General features: G+C 45.4%; 1 protein-coding gene across 2 annotated transcripts in view; it reads right to left on the minus strand.

The window, feature by feature from the left end:
- Positions 1-1,974: 1,974 nt before the first annotated feature.
- ZBTB45 (zinc finger and BTB domain containing 45) overlaps positions 1,975-20,921 on the minus strand; it is a 295,414-nt gene continuing 276,467 nt past the window's right edge. Inside the window, exon 4 of one of the 2 annotated variants that reach the window (XM_069638990.1) lies at positions 1,975-3,508. In XM_069638990.1, the coding sequence (XP_069495091.1) occupies positions 3,255-3,508 (254 nt within the window). In that variant the 3' untranslated portion in view covers positions 1,975-3,254. The remainder of the gene's footprint in view (positions 3,509-20,921) is intronic. The other variant, XM_069638991.1, reaches the window with a different exon arrangement.

Genomic DNA, 20,921 nt, shown 5'->3' on the forward strand with positions numbered 1-20,921 from the left:
CTCTTCACTGAAGCGAGGAGGGGAATGATCTGGCCGACTGGGGGTTTCTCCTTAATTACTCTTTCCACAAAGTCTATTTCAGGAGAGATCTCTCCAGTGTCCAGTTCGAAATCTGCTGCTGCTCTGCGCAACAGGGCATTGAATGTGGGCTGATCGTCAATGGGAGACGTGTTTCTAACAGGTGAATTGTCAGGAGGATTTAGGTTCAGGACATCAGTGTCCGAATATACTGATGGGGATTGCCAGGGATGAGAAGGTCCTTCTTCTGGATTTTCTCCGGAGCCTTCTCCTACCATGTCTGGGCTGTCTTCCAGATCTTCCTCCTGGTACTGTCCCTCTTCATCGTCCACAAATTCATCCTCCTCCTCCAAGTATTGTTCCTCACCAGTGAGGTCATACACATTATGGAAGTCTGAGGCTGTGTCCTGCTGGGGATTGACTAGTCTCGGATACTTGGTTCTGGGGTCCTCCTGAGGCCCTTCTCTTGTTCTCTTGGGAGTGGGAGGGTTCTGGGTCTTCATAAACCTCTCCATTCTCTCCATGCAGAGATGGAGCCTTTCCATGGTTTCATGGGGTACCCCTGAGCAGTCTAGTGGGGGAAAATTAGTGTCATCTAGCTGAAAACGGCTCGACCTCTCCCATAACGCCGAGGAAAGTGTCCCGTCGCCTTCCGAAAAGCCTTCCGGTGTGTTGGGGGTCCCCCCGACTGAAGGGGGTAGTCCCTGTCTTTCTTCGGGCTTTTTCGGCGTGTCTTTCGACCTCTGCGTAGCGCTCGACGTGTCTTTCGGTGTACGCTTCTGGGCGTCGGCTACAACGATCCTCGCCAAGCTCTCTGCGACTCGTTTGTCAGCGGAGGGCTGTGGTTTCGACGTTACGGGTGTCGATCGTTCTACGGCGGCGTGCGCTCTCTGCTGGTGCGCGCCAGCCGATGGTTTGGGGGCGGCGCCCTTATTTGCCGAAAGCCCAGTCACTGGTCGCGGCTGCGGTTGCGAGAGGGGCTTCGAACCTAAACGGTCCGAGGAGGCTGCCGGTGGAACCTGCGTCTCCTTGGGCGCTGATGCTTTCTTCGTCTTCGACGAAGAAGAGCTATGGGTTGTGTGCTTATGTGTGGTATCGTGTGCGTCAGTGTCGCCAGGGTGTTCATCCCCATAAGCAGGGCGTGAGCCGAGCCTGTCGGGGCCGGGGACAGACGACGAAGAGCGCGAGTGCTCTTTAGAGGGGTGTACGACTTCCGTAGCGGAGGTCGTGTTATCACGTTCCTCGTCACTGTCGGTGGTAGCAGCGGCGGGTGAAGGATCGGCCTTCAACATAGCGTAAGCCGCCCACCTCTTGACCCTACGGTCTTTTAGAGTCTTTGGCTTCAGAAGCCGACAAGCCGCGCAACCCTCCTCTTTGTGATCGAGGGGCAAGCAGCGGTTACACCGTGAATGCTTGTCCTTCCAAGTAAACTTGCCCTTGCAAAGTGGGCAAAACCTAAAGGGTGTCCTCTCCATAGCCGAGGCAATAAATCGTGATAACGACCCCAAGGGAAAGAAAGGGGAAAAGGAAAGGCATTCTCAGAAAAGAACCAGAGATGTCCCACGACCCCACTCTCCCTACTGTATTTGGCCTGCGAGGCCAGGCCACGTGTTCGGCAACGCCGAAGGATCTCCTCCGCTCGTCCCCTCCGTCGAAGATCTTGCTCGGCGGAGACAGCTTCACAACTGCGTCGAGGGAGGGATCGATATGTTATATATTAAATAGGAAAACGACCAAAGGTCGAGGAGATGAAATCTGCAATGTCTCTCGAGGAGCTCCGCGTAAAGGCGACCAGTAGCTGGGCGGAAAAAAACAATCTGAGGGACCTCGACGCGTGAGGGATTGTGGGTACAACGCACGTCACTATAGGGATAGTATTTCAGACACGCCTTGTCGACGTCCCTTTTCGACTACGAAAAACAAAATGCAATACTCCGCAGTGACCACTGGATGTCGGACTTATGCACAGCATGTGATTCTAAGCAGATTAACAAACATCAGAAACATTGTTATCAGTGCCGGAACAGTAAAAACATTTTAGTGTAGACAGACCTCTCCATGTACTGGTGGAGGAAAGCAAAGAGGGAATCTACATAATGAATCAGGAATGAGGCTGTTCAGCAGAGCTGTGTGGCAGTCTAGCAATAGCAAGTTGGGCTAAAATAACTGCACCAAATACAAGACATACCCAAGGACCAAAGACAAATGAGAATCATCAGGAGCATCTAAGCTGAAATGTTCTCTGCCCACTGCAATGTCGGACTTTTATGGTCACTACTTCTCAGGTGGCATGGGGAAGGGTAGGGAGGGAGTGGGTTGAAAATAAAGCGGTGAAATCGAGCGCAGTTCAATAATGAAACGAGCCAGACAGGGCTACTGGTTGCAAACCACAGATCGTTTGCCCTTTTCAGGTTTACACCACTCTTAATGGGAGGAGAGGTAGTGTGCAGAAAGGTGAAGAATAGAAAGGAGAAGCGGGTCGGAGGCACAGCAAGTAAGGATAGGACTGTACAGTTTGAATGTACTAAACATTTCTTTGTAATATGGCTTGAGTACAGTATGGGGATGTTCTATCAACAAGACGGCACCGAGCACAGAATTAAAAATGACATTACACTTAAAAAGCTGTGCAGATCACAGCATTGCAATAGCGGGGATCACTAACTATACTGCTTTTTAGAAGCAAAATAAAATAATTGCGTAAAACAGGAATAACGCAGGCAAGGAATGAATTTCACCGCAACAGACACTGGAGAGGGATTGGAAACGCAGCCCACATCAGGCTTCTGTAGTCGGTGCTACTTCTCCTTCACTGACATCGTCACATGTGGCCAACCTCTTACAAACCACTTTAAATTTAGAGATTGATTAGTGGGTTGCAAAAAGGATCCAGTGAAGATCGTCTGTGCTGGCACCTTCTGCTTGATCCCCAATGCCTTCTTCTCGGTTGGGCCTTCTCATAGCAAGGCATCACAATCTAAAATATGTGTAGTCCTGTAAATGACAAAAGTTTATGCTTCCCAGCACGGCATTCACCTTGATGCAGTATACTCTGCTGTACTCTCTGGCGCCTTGACATAGAAGCATGACCCACAGGCAAACATCCTGCTGTAGTTATGTGTAAATCATCACCTTCTGTCCTATGCCAGTGCTTCGCATCTGCTGGCGACAATTCCTGCAGGGCAAAAACTTGCCATGCTGTGTAATAGGGCCACTTCCTATGAGCAGGGTAGCACTTATGCCGTATGAGTAGTAATATGACGCTCCAACAGGGTGCGGTGAGAGAAGTATTTGTTGCAGATGCAACACTGGAAGCGCTCAGGGCGGTGTGTGCGCATGTGCACATTCAGGGAGCTCTTCTGGGTGAAGCGCTTAGAGCAGATAAAACACTGAAAAGCTCGCACCCCGGTATGTGTAACCATGTGCTTCAGGAGGTAGTCCCGCAAGGAGAAGGAGCGATAGCAGATGTTGCATTGGTGAGGCTTCTCTCCTGTTGAAAGGTTCAAAAGAAACAGTGTTATTATAGCAAACATACTTGAAGGATCATGTTCTTGACAACACTAAATCCACAACATAGGACCAGCCGATTTATCTTCAACATTACACTGTTCTAAACTGTCCTGGCACTTTTTCTGCCCATCTTTTTAACCTTTTCTTCACACTCACACCCACCTGCGCATAGGAGTTCATTCTAAGTGTTTCTCAATCTGTTCGACCCATCCTCTCCCTCACTACGCCAATAGCCTGCGCTTACCAACAAAAACATTTTTTTAGAAAAAAAAGGCACAAAATGTGAGGGCTGAATCAGGCATTCATTAAATGGGAGAACAATTAAAAGTGACAGGGTAAAATTCAATCCCACTGCCTGCGCCATAAAGACATTTCTATCTGCAAGTGGATATACATGCCCCACCTCCAAGGATAACGTACACAAGGGAAAAAGAATCGGTCATGTTTCCAATTGAAAGTCAACCACTACTCAGCGAAAAAATCGACTTGGTGATTGTGGTTGCCAGTACCTAAATTGCCTTCCCATTGTATTTATATATATCTGAGGAATTAAAAAAGAAGGAATATTGCCATTGACAGACTCGTCTTCGATTGAATTCCTGATTAACTCCAAAATAAAGTTTTATCTTAACGTTACAAGTCAGAGTACATGTGATTGCTTTAGGATTAGAGGTTCTTTTCATTTTTTTATTAAAAGTGGGATGTTCACACTAGCATTGTCTTGCATATTTCGGCTTAAAATAAAATGAACAAAAAAAAGGGGAAAACGTTGAAAATTCCTCTCACTCCTTAAACCTACAAAAAACAAAAACAAAAAAAGTCAGTAGCTGGGGCATGTTACTACAGAGACCGTTACAGCTGCGTAGACAAGCTATAGAAGGTAATTCGTGAAGATGTCATCCAGATGTAAAACTACAGTAAATAGGGGCGATAACCAGCAGCCCTGTTAATCAAGAGAAACTTGCACATGCTGCAATCTACAGTACTTCTAGGCACGTACACATAAACTTGACAATTAGCCTTGACACTGCTACAAAAAGAGGAGAGTTCAGACCACATGCTCATTTATAGAGGCTAAAAGCAATTCAATATATTCTTGAAATAGCACTTCGTAATCACTGGCACCATTCTAGGTAGCATAACATTTTTAACTTTAATGTGTTATTATGGTAGCAGGCCAACCCAATCCAAAAAAGTCTTTACCACGTTATCAAAAGGAAGCAGTCTAGTCCAAGGTTTTAGGCCATACAAATAAAATATCAATATATATGTAAGGGGAGTTGTGTTAAAGTCAACCTGCGGTAATACTTTATAAAGCCATCCCTTGGTGTACAGAGCCCCAATGTCTAGTATAAGTATGTATTACTCAAAGGTTTGGTAGTATGGCAGAGTAGCAGCCAGGCGTATGTTAGGAGAGAGATGTTAGTTGTAGGTTAAGTACAATTAACTCAGTAAACACATAGGCCCAAAGAAACTCTTGTAGTTATAGTAAAATAGTTATTTTATATGCACAAGCATAAAGTTATATTCAGGTAAGTGCTATTTCAAACCAATAAAAACAATGGAAATCCAATGCAATATATCAGGTGAGTAAACTAATAGTTAGGAATTATACAGTACATATAAAAAGTTCAAAGTAAGTAAAATCACTTGTTACAGCAACTCAGAAAATGTTCTGTTGTGGGAAATAAAAAGGGTTATTCAAAACCAACAATAGCAGACCAGTACTTTAAGAGACTTGTAATACTTTTCGGAGGCCATAAGGCATTAGCAGTCCATCCCTATCTAGGTACGAGTTCTTCGAAGTTCGATTGGAATTAAGGCAGATAAGGTACAGCAATAGAAAAGGCAAAGTTCCAGAGGATTCTTCAATTACAAGTAAGTAGACTGCATTTGAGGGTCAATAAGGTTTCACCGGCCTTGGGAAAGGCTCCCCATTGGCACACAAGAATTAGGCCTGAATAAACGGTATGAGCAAACACCCAAACACTGGAATCAGCACTCCAGCAGCAAAGGAGCAACAGAATGCTTTGAGGTATGTATTACCACGAGTCCCACAGTACCCAACTAGTTGTGAAGAAGATGCAGCTGGTTTCTTTCAAGGTGCAGCATCCGTGGACCCGGTCTCATGCTCCTTGGTTGTGGGGATGAAAAGGAGTGACTCTGGAAGGGATCCCGCAGCAGCAATCAAGAGAAAGGACTTGCAACAAAGGATTTGTGCTCCAATCTCGATCTGCAGTTTTGGCACCTTTTCACAGTTTGAACAGTTCTCGGCGAACGATTTGCCTTGCTTACTGGGGCATTGACTCTGGTGAGGGGACTTGAGGATGGGATTCTTACTTCTGACAGAATCCACCAAGGTTTTGGGAGAGTTTGGTCCCAAGAAGACAATGCACCGTAAAGTGGCCGCATCCCCCAATGCATTGGCAGTCTGCATCCCTGGAAGGTTTCTGCACATTGTGGGATGGCTCAATTTGCAGGTCGTCTTAGGACTGATTATGCACACGAGTCCAATGGAGGAAGTCGTCCTCTTTGGAGATTCCCAGTCGATTTGAAAATGGGGTCAGGACAGCAGCGGTACTTCAACAGGCTTCACTGGTCGCTGAAAGGTGCTGCAGGTGTTTCTGGTCATCTTCTTTGGATTTTCTGTTCCAGTGGTTGACTTTTCTTTTGCCTCTGGATCCTCGCTTTTTATCCTGGAACCCAGCCAATAAGCACTCATGCAACATTTAAACGTTGCGGAGCGTGGGGGTGGTTACTGTACTTCAGGACAGCCGGCCTCCCAGTTGGAACTGGTTCCAGGCCGGCATCCCACAAGACAAAGAAAAGCAGAGTTTCAGACTTCTCCCCTGCTCAGCGTCATCGCAGACACACTGGACCCTCGGCGGGCTATACAAAGGGTTCCCACCCAAGACAAAAGTCACACCAGGACCTCTCCCAGTCAGGATGGTAGAAGAAGCATCAAGAAAGGACAAGCACACGAAGAATGGTGATAAATGAAAGAAACCACCATTTTTGGTTAATGGTGACTACCCTTCTGTGTATAACAGCTGTGTGGACAGCGTGCAGGCAAAAATCACACAAACGCCGGTTGAACACTTCCACTGCCATGGGCCATAATAGTATGCTCGTCACTGCAACAGAAAAGTTACAGGAGCAGTGAGAAAAGGGATACGATGTAACCCCTTAGTACTCCTCACAGGGTGTGCTTATCTCACAAATAGGTAAAGATACAAAAAGGATAAAAGGTATCTTTCTAACCTTGCGAATAGTAGTTCTTAAGGAAAATAAAATAATATAAAAAGGAAAGCCCAATGGGCTGCCAGCAACACTGCACAAAAGGTGCTATGTGCTGCTAAAGTAAATTACAGATGCCTTAAAAAGTATGGAGGAAAGCATGACTTCATAAGATAAAATGAAAGCAGAACAAAGGTTCCAAGAGTCAGAGCAAAAATAAAATGAAGGGGGGGGGGTCAGAGGGGCAGGGGGGGCGAATCCTTTCAGTCAACAGAATAGAAAAAAGGTCCAAGAGTCCAGCAAAAATTGCTGAGGTCTCACAGATGGAGGGGATTGGGCATAAAAAATGAAAGCTCCTTAACAATATGCCCTGAGCACAAGAGCAAAAACAATACCAGAAATGAAATATGAAAAAACATTGACTGAGAGCTCACTAAGACAAGGACTCAAGCTATAATTTGGGAATAATATTGAAAAAAAGTACATTCATGTTGATTCCACTGCCTGTAGTTTTTTCTCTCCCCTCCTTCACAACTGGTTGGGTATGGGTACACAGCAGAATGGACGGGAAAAAAGGCTTCTGTAAAAGAGGATGCTGTCAATTAGAGTATTAGAATGGGGCCAGTACATGCAAGCATGAGTCTGCGAAACTGCCTCCTCCCAGTTCCACCAGTTTTCTCGCCGTGGAGGTGGTCAGACAGCATATGCAATGAGTGGATGCCTGGAAGTGAGTTCTGAAGAACTAAGAGTACTGGAATCACCATGACAGTTTTATCGCACTTCAGGGTCCTGCTCTCCCTTCTTCCCAACTGATTGGGAAACACGTCTGTTCAGATCCGACTACCGGGTGGAGGAGACAGCATATTTCCTACCAGGGCTAAAGCAAAGGTTGTGCAGAACCAAAGAAGGCATCCTTCCTTCAAGAGGCATCACAAAATAATGCTTAACAAAAGCATGATTGACCTAGAGGGCTGCTGTGGTAAACCAGAAAGAGTCGGGCAACTGAGTGACAAAAGGTTTTATTTAAATTAAAATAATACTCCTAACTTGCCCCATCGCTATGAGGGAAGTTACCTACCTACCAAAAGTAAAACTAAGGGTGCACGTCAAGTGCAACAAAAAAAAAATCTGTCTGAATCCGAAGTACCTAACTGGTCCTACCACTTAGAAAAATACCCAACTAAAAAGAAAAGCGAGGCTTGTATAATCCTCTGTATGGACTTCTGCCAAGCCCACTTGTATTCGATTTGTTCTCTGGCTCACAGCTTTTGCAGAATATCTTCACAGCTTTAGTATCATATTGTTTCGGAAAATTAACAAATATCGTTGGTCTGGGTTTCCCTCTCAGTTTGATAAGGAAACAGTTTCTGAATTTTAAATGTTCCAATCCCTCCAGGATGCCTTGAAATTATACTACTCCTTTTCCACCTTCGTAGTGTTGGGGCTTCCCAAAGTCTGGTAACTCGGTGGTTAAGTGTCTTATTTCTTGGTACAAACTTAGCTTGGGGCTTCTGCCCAGATGGGGAATACAGCTTCCCGTTATTGCATGCACTTTGCGGTCACGGTTACAGGGCATTCACCTTCAGTTCCTGACGTTTCAACGTAGGCCTTATGTCTGTGCTTCATTGATTCTCTTAGTGGTTGTTTCAGCTTGGATACAATGTGTCTGTCCTTTCCACTCATTTACTGGGGATGTGTGCCAGTCTTGTTTTTTTCACTTCTCATACATTTGGCGACAATTCTAGCCTAGCGTTACAGTGTTCGTATCCCTTTTCTCTGGGTTAGTGGGGCCTTTAAGAGACCTGGAAGCCAGATAGCTCTTAATTCTTAGCAACGCAAGAGACAACCCATCTAGTGAGGTTAGCTTCAGCTGCCGTGTTGCCAGCATAGGGAATAAAAACTCTTCTTGCAGAAGTAACAGCCACTAAAAAGGATGTCTTCCAAGGAAGAAAGACCAAGTCACAAGGAACCAAAGAAAGTGTGAATGGCCTACACATAAATCGGTGCCAAAAACCACAATCATATCACACAGAGGTTCCAGCTCTCTAAATAGTTCGCATAGGCGAAGAAGCCCATTAAAGAGTCTCTTGCCAACCTCATACTTCAGAAAGTCTCCTCTGTAGAATTAAAGCAGACCCACCAGGATACTGCAGCATGAAATTGAAAAGTGGGCAGCACATGTTTTTATTGACAGGAGGGTGTACGATTCGCAGATTGCAAGAAAGAGGCAGCATTTGAGATTACAAGAGAGCTGGGTTGTCATTATTTGTACCTTTTGTATCAGTTTAATAGAGTCCTAGATGTGCCTGGCTTGACGGATGAGCGTTGTTTGGTTTAATGTGCATTAAGATTATTGATCTTTATCAGTTTAATGGTGAAAATAAACATATGTTCTACAATCCCTCAAAAACAAACACCCAAACACACACATCTCCCACCCATCAACCAACACTCTTCACAGTCACCAATTCCCCCATCAAAACTTACACTCCCAAACGTCTGTCTCTACCAGTCATGTGCATAGTCTTGTGTGTTCTTTCACACTGCCAAGTCACAACTCACACTCACCAGTCCCCGTCATACTCACAACCACGCTCCCAATTCACATTGTATGCCCCCCCCCAGTTCCTCCTGCAGTCTACAGTCCCTTCATTATTTCCCACTCCTTCCGCATCTTGCATCCTTTCTCCCATTCTATAGCACCCTTCCCCATTCTCCCCATGTGCAGCTGGATGCCCCTTTCTGCTGCTCCTCTAGCCCTCGGCTTTCTAGTCTGCCACACCCGCTCTGCTTTCTGGCCCACAAACTTAAAAATACATTTCATGTCCTTAGAGCAGCGAGAGGGTGCCCTGATCCTCAGACCATGGAACACACGCACAACTACTGCAACAGAGGGCTTAGGCGATCGCAGGAGCCTGAAGACGCCTTGGCCCCGCCCCACATCCATCCTGCCAACCTACTCCCAAGCGGATCGAGTGAATCTGGAGGGCCGCACCAAGCAGGTCCTAATCATACTTGCCCCCTGGTGGATCAGGAGGGGGGAGTCACCTTGCAGAGACCCTATGCTGACCGCCAATAGTGGGGGTGGGGCACCCCACTCCCCGGCTTGGTAAACCTTTAGGATCTGAGACTTGGTCCCTGTGGTGGGGCCTGGGCCCCAAGTGTCTCCTGGCTCCCTTTCTGGTGGCTGAGATTAAAGTCTTAGGGAGATAGGGGATCCTGTGGTACACGTGGTAGCCTAAACTAACAACTCCACCTCGTACTGGGGTCCGCCCCTCCTCTCTGACAGCGCAATACGTTGAAGGAATCGCCCAAGGGAGGTCTGATCTCTCGGGGAAAGGGTGAAAGATGGCTAAAAGGTGGGAAAAACATTAAACAGATGGACATCTCTACTTTAATGAATCAACCCACTGCCGAGAGAATGAAAAAGGGCGACCAAGAGGAGCCGCAACCGGTGGAGCCACCAGGGGCAGCGGGGGGTACCCTCTCCCACTCAACCTGTCACAAAATCAAGTTTGCAGGAGCTCCTAGCAGCCATGACGGGGGAATTCCAGAAAGGAACTGGAGAGGTCTTGAGCAAAATATCCACGTTGGATAAGCGGGTTGCATCAGTTGAAGGCAGAACAGCTGACATTGAGAATGCCCTATGTGAACAATCATCCGAAGCGGAAGGAATTAAGGATAGAGCGGCTGCCCTTGAGGCCAAATGTGAGGCTTTAAAGCCAAACAGGACGACGCTGAAAATCGCTAAAGGTGTAACAATATACGCCTAAGGGGTATCCCTTCCTCAGTCTCGGACGCAGACCTGAGAGTTTCACTAAGGACCTATTCCGATTAATAATCACATTGCCTGATGACTCCCTGCTTGAAATAGAGTTCACCGAACAAGATCCCAGCAATCCTTCTAAACCCCCCCCACAGACGTCCTAGCAAGGATTCATTTCTTCAAAATCAAGGAGGAAATCATACGGGAGGCCAGGAACAGGAGGCCCATACAATTCAGGGGCGCGACCATCCAACTGTTCCAAGACCTCGCTAATGCCACCCTCCTTAAGCGAAAGGCACTGAAGCAATTAGCTGAATGGCTGAGAGATAAGAAGGTCCCATACCATTGGGGCTTCCCGACCTCCCCGATCTTCACCTAGGAAGGCAAACAAAAACAAATTCACTCGCCAAAGGAAGCCGACCAGCTCATGGGTGCTGGAGTGAAGAGCGAGGGTTCGGAAATGGGAGTCTGCCACCCGGGATCCTGCAGAGAATCCAACCACGAGCACCTGGACAAGAGTGAGCAGGAGGCGCCGCATCCGGGGCCCTCCCCGGAAAAATAACAAGGACCCGGACTGAAGGGAGCAACTGGCCCGGAGTCACCAATCCGGAATCTTCGCTTTTAATCCTCCCATGGGCCCGGTGATCACTGACAGTCTTTCGGGAGTAAAGCAAATGGTGAACCCACAGTCCGCTGCTGCTGCAATTTGCGGGCTCTACCTCTTCTTCCCAGAAACCTATAAGCCAGGGAGGGCAGGGGGGGGGAGAGGAGGTTTCACCCCAGGCCCAACAATGGGGCATACCTAGAGTTTTGTGGGCTGGACATTTCCTTAGCAGTTTGGGGCATTTCTCCTTTTGCAGCCAGAAATCATGGAGGTTTATCCTTCATCTGGCCCTGTTGGCCTTTAGTTGTCGGTGGAGGGATTAAGCCGGAAACCCCGTTGTTATAGGGCTGTCCCCAACCACTATTGGGGAGAGGCGGATGGGGGAATTATTGGGGAAAATGTTACTTAGGGTAATTTATGCATCATAAGGCAACAAGACATCTATATGCAACATCCAGCTAGCCACATACTGGCAGATCATCCACACCTCGGAGACGAACAAGAGCATTTCAACATACACACCTAGTAGCGCTCACGCCAGCAGAGTACATGAGTTCTAATAGTGAAAGGGAAATTAGGATGCTAACGTGGAATGTGCAGAGGCTCAACTTCCCAGGCAAGAGGAAATCAATAGAACGTAGGCTAACACAACTCTCAGTCGACATCGTATGTCTGCAGGACACCCATATGCTTCAAGCAGAGGAACATAGAATTATATTCCAAAGATTCAAAAAAAGATACTTTGCCACCTCTGGGGAGAAAAGGGGAGGGGTGGCCATAATGCTCAGTGAAAATGTGCCTCTTACCCATATCACAGTAAAAAGGGACCCTAGGGGTAGATTCCTGCTACTTAAGGGCCTGTTCCTTGAACAGCCACTTACCAAAGCGGCCATCTACTCCCCGAACACAGCATGAAAAATTCCTGCGTGACCCGATTCCGACAATTTTGGTAATCACGGAGGGTCACCTTCTGATTGGGGGTGATTTCAACACAGTGCCGGACCATCAAGTGGATAAGACCCTGCCACCTACTAGGGCAGATTTTTCCCGGGCACTGGGGCTTGTGAACTCTTAGAGAAACGGAAACAATTGAGGTTTGGCGGTTACATGGGAGCGGCTGACTTCACTTTCCATTCTTACGCTCATAAAGGCTTCTCCAGGATAGACCTCCTCCTTATACCAGGTTGTCTATTCCCCTGTCTGGGAAAGGTTCAAATACACATGAGGCTCCTTTCAGACCAAACCCCTGTCACAGCGCACCTGCCAATACAGGGTTGCTCAGCCCCTCCCCAAAAATTCTGGAAATTACAAGATTCCACCCTCCTCGATGCTGTTATAAAAAGAGTATTTGGGGCGAGACCCATACCCACTACTTTAATGTCAACACGACTAGGGACTCCCCTATCACAAGGATCTGGGATGCAATGAAGGCAGGGGTGCAGGGGCACTAATCAGTGCAGTGGCAGAACAAAGAAGGATTTCTCGCCTCCAAGGTGCTAAATTAGAAGCAGTAGTCGCGGACCTGGAAAGAAATTATAAAAAGCGTCAAACGAGGAAGGGGGAGAGAGAACTTAAAAAAGCCAAAGTAGCCCTAGAAATGTTCTGGGCAGACAGATCAGCTAAGGCCCATGCGTATACAAAACAATTCTACCATATCAATGGGAATAAAGCAAACCGCGTTCTGGCTCATAAATTGAAAAAGGTCCATACTAGAACTAATATTCTAAAGCTGAAGGGGGATGATGGCAAGATGCGGTTTACTGAACAAGAAAAAAGGGAACTGATGGGTGAGCACCATAGGCAAATCATGATATAATATAGCATTTATAATGCTCCCATACACAAGTGTTTCATGACGGGCCCCCCAGGCATCGGAAGCCCAAAGGGAGTATTTAAGCCCCAACTATCCCTCTCTCTTCCATGACCTCTTGCCCCCCCCCCCCCCACCAAGAGCAGCCAATCTCGACAGAGGAAACAATTAAATCCCTGAAAAACTCAGCCCCGGGTCCTGATGGCCTCACAGCCAAATGTTATAAATTATACTCACATATCCTAGCCCCACAACTCACAGCCTTATTTAATTTGTTTCTCACAACAAAAACTGTCACTCCATCAATGGCTACTCACCATTCTCACCCCCAAACTGTGTAAAGACCCAGAGTTCTGCTCCATCTATAGACCAATCACTTTAATGAATAATGATGGAAAACTGTTCTCCAAAATTCTCGCCTCCAGGCTGGGCAACGTTCTCCCGAAATTGATAGACCCTGACCAAACAGGATACATCCCCGGTAGAAGCACCCATGATAATATCAGGCGCACTATCGACCTGATAGAATCTGCAATGAGAAAGGGGAGAAAATGGCAGTCATTTCTCTAGATGCCCATAAAGCGTTTGACCTGCTGGACTGGGCTACATTAAAGCAAAGCTCTCGCATTTTGGGTTCAGCCTTAATTGTTTTTAATTTTATTATTTTTTATTTTAATTTTTTTTTTTTTTTAAATGGTATAGTTTAATGAACTTTTCATTTGTCGGAATTTTCCAGTGAGTCAGTTTCTGAGTAAATCAGTTACTGATCAACCATAAATTTGGTGTCTTTATCTAGTTCTAGTATTTTTTGAAGAAATTGGGATATGCTAAAGACAAGTTTGTTTGATTTGCCGTTGATCAACATTGTCCATCTTGCTTCTGGCTTCATGTGCTGTTCTGAGATCTTAAAGAATGCACCGAATCGAAGTCTTTGAGGGGCGAGTTTTTCACATTCCATCAGAAGGTGGTGTAGCGTTTCTGATTTCTGTGAATCTTGACAGAAGCAGCATAATTGTTCCATTGAGGCGATCAGTCTGACGTTGGCCAAGTACCAACGGGTAGGTATGGTGTTCATCCGTATTTTCATAATAATTGATCTGATCTTATTGTCTGGGAAGATTGCCAAGTAGTTTGGAAGCTCGTTGATCGCCCTTACGTCTGTTTGGCATTGCAGGTTCATGCTTTACTTCGCTTCTCGTTGGTGGTTCTTATCCAATCATTTCTCATTAGTTTTATTTTTGCATGCTGTGGGCATAAGGTTAGCATTTCCTGCGAGATGTCTTCATTTGTGAGATGCTGATTAAGATTGTCTTTCCATGTTTGTAGAACAGCATTATTCATCGTATTCGGATGTGAACTCAGGATTTGAATTGCAGGCGTTTTCCCATCAGATAGTAACTTGTGAAATAAATCAAGTTGTTTCCATAGGACTATTGATTTGATTCATTGATTGAGCTGCTATTTTATATCTTATTCTGGGCATCGGATATGACGGCAAGAGTTGTAAAATCTTACACCAGAAACAGGCTTCCAATCTTGACCAGTTGTACTTGTTGGCATTAAGCATAGATTCAGTTCCATAGACAATGGTAGGGATTACTTTTTGCTTATAGTATGTCACAATTGGTTTAAATTAATATTTGCCATACTTGGGGTGTAGTACGCACCCGTCTTGTCGGCCCTAATTTTGTATACTGGGCCATGTCCAATTATCAAAGCCCCACCACCCAACTTAGAATTAACGGGACAAGATCAGAGAGGATTCACATAACCAGAGGCACCCGGCAGGGATGCCCACTATCACCACTCATCTTCGCCCTATCAATGGAGCCATTTGCTTGCAAGCTGCGACAAAACGCTAGCATAAGGGAAATTACTGTGGGTCAGAGGGAATTTAATACAGCCATGTATGCTGCTGATGTCCTCCTTACAATTACACAGATAAATCAGCTAGGGCCCTCTGGGAATTTGGGAGCGTTTCTGGATTTAAAGTGAACTACGCTAAATCTTCTGCTCTGGCAGTCAATATCCCACACAAGGAAAAATAAATGATTGCCCCACTTATACCCATCCCCTGGGCTGCCTCCAGCTAAGGGTACGGTACTTAGGCGTGCAAATCCCCAATAAAATTGAACGGATATACCAACACAATTTTCCACCTTTCTTCAGGGAATTACAAAAAGACCTAGCACGGTGGGAAAAACAGGACATCTCTTGGCTAGGGAGAATAACAGCGCTTAAAATTAATATTGTCCCTAGGATTATCTACCACTGCACTGCCCTCCCAGTCAACATTCCAGAATCAGATACGAGGAAACTACAGACAAGTCTAATGAAATTCATTTGGGCAGGGAAGAAACCGCAGAAATGCCAGACAAGTTATGATCCGCTCTAGGTTCCTGGGCGGCCTGTGTGCCCCGGACATAGCCATATACTGCCGGGCATCCCAGCTCGCTCACGCATTCGCTTGCGAATCCCTGACAAATCAACCCCACTGTAAACGGATCGAAGAGGCATGGTGCTCGGGCCCTCCCTCATCTCTCCCGCCAGGACTCTGGCAGAATCGAAACCCCTCATGGCCACAAGAAATACTGTAACCAATTGGAAACAAGCAGCTCGCAAATGGGGTTGTGCAGGCACAATTGCCCCCCCCCCCACCTCGATCTGGGGTAATCCAGATTTCACTCCTGGCTCCCCCCCCACCCATCTCCCCCCCTTGGCAGCTTCACAAACTGGAGGAGGAGAGGCCTGAAGAGGTTGGGGGTGGGGGGGGGGGTCTTCCTTCAGGAGGGCTCCCCACTCACATTTATAGAATGTAAAACAAAGTTCAATATCCCAGAAACAGAGCGTTTCCACTACGCACAAATCAGGCATTGGACATCACAGGGCGAGATCAAAGAAAATGGAGGGAGGGATCTGACCGCACTGGAAAAGACTCTTTACAGGCTCCGCACCCAGGGGCAAAATCTCTACCTTATATCAACTGTTAGATAAAACAGATCCTTCCAAGAAGGAGAAATACATGCTCAGTTGGGAGAAAGACCTGCGGCGTGCACTAGAAATTGAGGACTCGGGTAAAACTTGGGGGAAGATTGCATAGCAGCACCAAATGCATCACGAACAGGGAAGAGGAATACAAGGTGTACTATGTGACTCCTGAACGGCTACATAAAAGTGACCCCTCTATTCCTTCGGGCTGCTGTAGAGGAGGTGCAATATCCTAGAACACTGTTTCACTTGCTATGGGCCTGCCGAAAATCAATGTGCTTCTGGAAAGCGGTTTTGGAACAGATCGAGCTGTTCCCAGGTCTGGGGATCCCCTGGGACCGAGGGGTGGTTCTGCTGGGGGACACCAAGGAGGGAGCATTCCCTTTAACAGGTCAGATAGACAAATGAATCACGTACCTATTGACTGCTGCTAAGATCTCGATCGCTCGTTTTTGGAAACATCCAGAGGGCCCATCCTTGGCGATCTGGTGGTCAAACTGTTGGGACACTAGTGTCAGAGAAGATTACTGCTTTGCGAATGGGGGTCATCACGAGCTTCCAGAACATTTGGGCCCACTTTATATAATATGCAGAGAAATATTCAAGCCTGACCTGTCACACCCCCATTACACGGTGGCTCACATAGGCCCCACGTTACAAAGAACTAGTGTTCCTCCTATCAATCCCTCCATGAACAACATGCTAGGTCCTCGCGAAGCTGAGGCCCCCTCCAGACAAACTATTACTGCTCCTCCCATGTTGTGATCCTCGGTTGATAATAACTCAGTCTGAGATGATCATGCTACTATAATTTATCTGTCTATTTGCCTTTATGTACTTGTTGTCCATCTTAACGAAAACTCCTAATAAAAATGTTTTGTTGAAAAATAATTATATTAATTCCATGGCAGGGGTTAGAAAAGTCCCCGCCATGCAATGCGCACCCTCACCTGTGCCTATTCCAAGCTGGCGGGGTTGCCATTTAAAAGCGTATCCTCTTTATGATTTTGGGATGTGCTTTTAAATGTGTAGAAATGCCCTCTCATTTGCGCGAATGCACAAAAAGGTGAAAAAGGCCATCCACATGGGCGCATATAATATGTGTTGACCTAGGGTACGCAGCACTCGTGCAAAATCTGAAATCAATTTAAATAAATTCTGAAAAATTCTTAAGAAATAGTACATGATTGTTAAATTGTTTTTCAGGTGCAGAGGAGGAAGCAACAAGCCCGGCATATGGGTTGTAACTAAATGAATCCAACAGCGAAGTTCCCAATTTAGGGGAACTCGCGTCCCCTGCACACTGTCTGGCTCAATCAATTTGCACATCTTTCTAGACATAGCTAACCCCACCTGTGGGCAGCTTTTAGTACTCTTAGTGCAAATTAAATTATTTTGTACAGCATTTGTCTTTCAAACATTTTCCCAAAAAAAATTAAAATGGGCAGAACATTTCATTCCTTCAGTTTGAGACTTTTTATTCTTATTGCCCAACGTGTTTGAGATTCATGTTCTCTTCATCAGGGGCTTTAGAGTTTCCACAATAAATGTATCAAATGATAGTTTCAGTTCAATTTTGTCATAATTACGTCACTTACATTCCATACATATTTACAGATCACTGTTACTTCTGCTAAATCACAAATCATGACCTTTTTACGCTTCCTAAACAAAGTGCAGTTTGAATTTAAAAAGACATATTCCAACTTACATAATTTCTATATACAGTAGCTAATGTCTAAACATAATAGATCACTCACATGTTAGATAGCCTCCTTCTGCTTTCGGGAATCTCATGCTAAACTTATAGAACCTAACGTTAGAATTCTTTTTTTCATTAGGTGGCATTCTGAGCACTATAATACATTTCAATATTATTGCAAAAAGTTTAGATAAACAAGTGGTGAGCATATTCTTTATCAAAAACTTATTGTAAGAATATTGCCTCTCAAAATATAAATAGCTGACCTTGTGTTGGTAGTTGGAAAGCTACCATGTCCTCTGTTCTAGTTTTGCCACTGGATTCTAGCGAATCCTTAATTCTTAGAGTCCTTTAATCTGCATTAATAAAAGAACTGTAAAAATTGGCCTTCTGATTATTTGGTTTAGTAAAACAGGCATGGAGGCAAGCGCCAAACAAATTAAACATTCGAACCGAGGGACGCGCCCCTTTACACATAATCATAACTGTGCCTCGGCTATAGGCACAAAGGACCACATGATGGCGCTGTGGAGCCCTGCATCCAGTTAACTGAAAGATGTATTGATTTAAATACAAATGTGCATCATCTTTTCTGCTACTGCAGAAACATGAGGGGCTCGCCCCTGCGCCCAGTTTATACCAGCTGCCACTGACTGCTATACCTGGCTGTTTTCTTGCGCATGTTCCAGACAATTGGCTTTTTGCCGTTTGTTTGTACAGCCTAAAAACAAAAAATACCGAACACACTCCTCCTGAAGTTCCCATACCCCATATGTTTTTTTTTTCAATGCAATAATTTCCATTCCAAAATCTGCAGGCTAAATGATGCCCTCACAGCAGAATATGCAAGTAGCATAATCAGAACCCTCCTCTTAGGTGAAGAAAGCAACAGCCAAAGCACTCTAATAAGGACCACCACCAAGGAAGAAGAGGGTGCAATGCATTCTACAGAGTACAGTTGCAAGGCAAGGTCAAGTCTTCTGCCAGTGATTGTAGACGGTGCTGCAGGTTGTATGAAATTAACGCTGCAGCTGTATAAAGTACAGAAGCATGGAGTGAAGTTTACTTAAAGCATGATCCTTGCACCGAGGGATGTCTACACCAAAAGTATGGTAATCCCAAATGTAGCGTATTGTGATTAACAAAAAGGTTTTAAAAGCTTTGATAAATGTCGGATTATTTTCATTGGAATGATATGGCAAATGATGCCAACTTTGCTCCATCTAGGTTTTAACTTGGTATATAAAGATTGTTTTTCCATTTATCTTCTTGCATTTAAAGCTATTAAGTTGCATTGCTTTTAATAAAGTATTATTCTTGTTGTAACAACCTATTATGACAACAAAAAAATAAACAATTACGAAGTGTTGAAAAATCTGGGGATGTACAGTCATAAAAGTTGAGTTGTCGTAGGCAGATTTACAACAGATCTGTATATGGAGATATAAAAAGACTATGGTCATAGCTGCTTCGAAGAAATCAAAAAGATATCCCCTTCTTCCAGGGAGCTGTTAATCACAGTTCCAGGAAAGGTGGATGTGGAAAATATTCTGTTGATGTACAAGCTCACATGTCGGAACCACTGCCCTTAAACAGTAAATGTCAGTATACATTTCAGACAAGCAGGGCACATGGCGATCCTGTCAAGTACTCTATCGGGTCGGCCAGCCTCCATTGAAATTTCAGCTTCATTCTAGCACACCATGTTCCCAGCACATTCTCAAATCACCATATTCGTGCTGAAATTTGACCCATAATTGAGCACATTGGGGTGAGATATCGGGAACGTGAGAATGTCATTTTTTATATTCAGCAGTTAAGTAGAGTATCGATGACGTTAACAACGGTTATTAAAATCCAAGCAATCTAACAGATTAGTAAGTGGCAGAAAGGCCCCCTTTGAAAATGTACTGCAACACGAGATGTATGTAATGCAGAAGAAAACGAGCAAAGCTCCACTTTGGAAAATGTACCACAGAGTCTCATTCTTCCAAACTGAATCAAGCATCCAACATCAAAGCTCACTCGTGACAGCACAAGCAATGTTCTTTCGAGAAAGCCCACATGATCAGTAAACGTTAACATCGTCAACACTGCTGTGAATGTGTAAAGGTCCAGGGTGAAAGCCACCAAAAAAAACCTACAAGACAATTTCTGATGGGCAGAAAACAAAATATCAAAATATCTTGAAATAGCCATAAGAAAATACTACATTATGGTGCAAAATTTGCACTTGTAAGAATGGTATGATGTGTGTATGTATAGAAGTAAAGTGGCAAGCGACTTTTATATGGATGGCTAGTAGCTAACAACTTCAACTGTTGCCCCCTGCTTCAACATAATCAGCGTCCGACTGTTCAGGAGTTGAATCCTGTTCCCTTTCGGCATTCCTTCTGAAGGTAATGGCGTAACAGTTAGTTCCTCGTGTGTACTTTTTGCTCAATGTGTTTTTCACCACATTTTTTTTTTTAATGGGGGAGGGGTGGGTCCACCCCCAAGCTACCCATAACATATTATACATTTTTAAAAAAATTAAACAAATCGAATAATGGTGCACGGAGAAAGTGCACCCGTGGAAACAAACAACGAAATACAAATGCAATACGGTTCACGGTAGGGCTTCAAATGGAGCGCTTGGTCAGCACAAATCCGCCCAGGAAGGGTGCGCACTGTGGTGGCTTCATGTAACCTGCATAACCTGGGCACTTGTCCGCTTATTACACCATAAACGTACTTGCATATCGCCATCTTGTACCCCTGCATTCCTCCATGTATCCCAAAACTGATGGAGACAGTGGTTTCTTTGTTGGCTTAAAAGGCTACAGGTTTGTTATACCGAATACATCACTCTTCAAAACACTCTTTGCGGAATTGTTCTCCTAGTGCAGCAACCAGCCGACTGCCTCATCTCCATCTTGCTTCCCCATGTTTCCAACCAACTCCGCTCTCGGCCAAAGCTCCCCCAACCGCCCTTGTCTGTGCTCCACCTGCCCATGCACGTGATCTTGGACTGGAGGAGTGCCGGTTCTGCTGGAGGAAGCTGAGCCCTCTTAGATACCTCAAGTGCCCTTGCTGCAAGGCCTCAGAGGAGCGCTGATCCCGGGCGGCGTGAAAACGCCTCCTGCTTTCCCAAGCTCATTTGTAGTTCTTACAGTGTCACTGGTCCCTTACACACCGCCACGCCACTGATGGGCCCATGCCTATCTGTGGTTATCCCCACGATGTGGCCTCATAATTCCAGAGTTTTTGTGCACAGGTTCCAGAAAAAGAAAATCCATGCCAGCTT

The sequence above is a fragment of the Ambystoma mexicanum genome, chromosome 1q (genome assembly GCF_040938575.1).
Source record: "Ambystoma mexicanum isolate Mex_15411 chromosome 1q, UKY_AmexF1_1, whole genome shotgun sequence".
Taxonomy (NCBI): Eukaryota; Metazoa; Chordata; class Amphibia; order Caudata; family Ambystomatidae; genus Ambystoma; species Ambystoma mexicanum.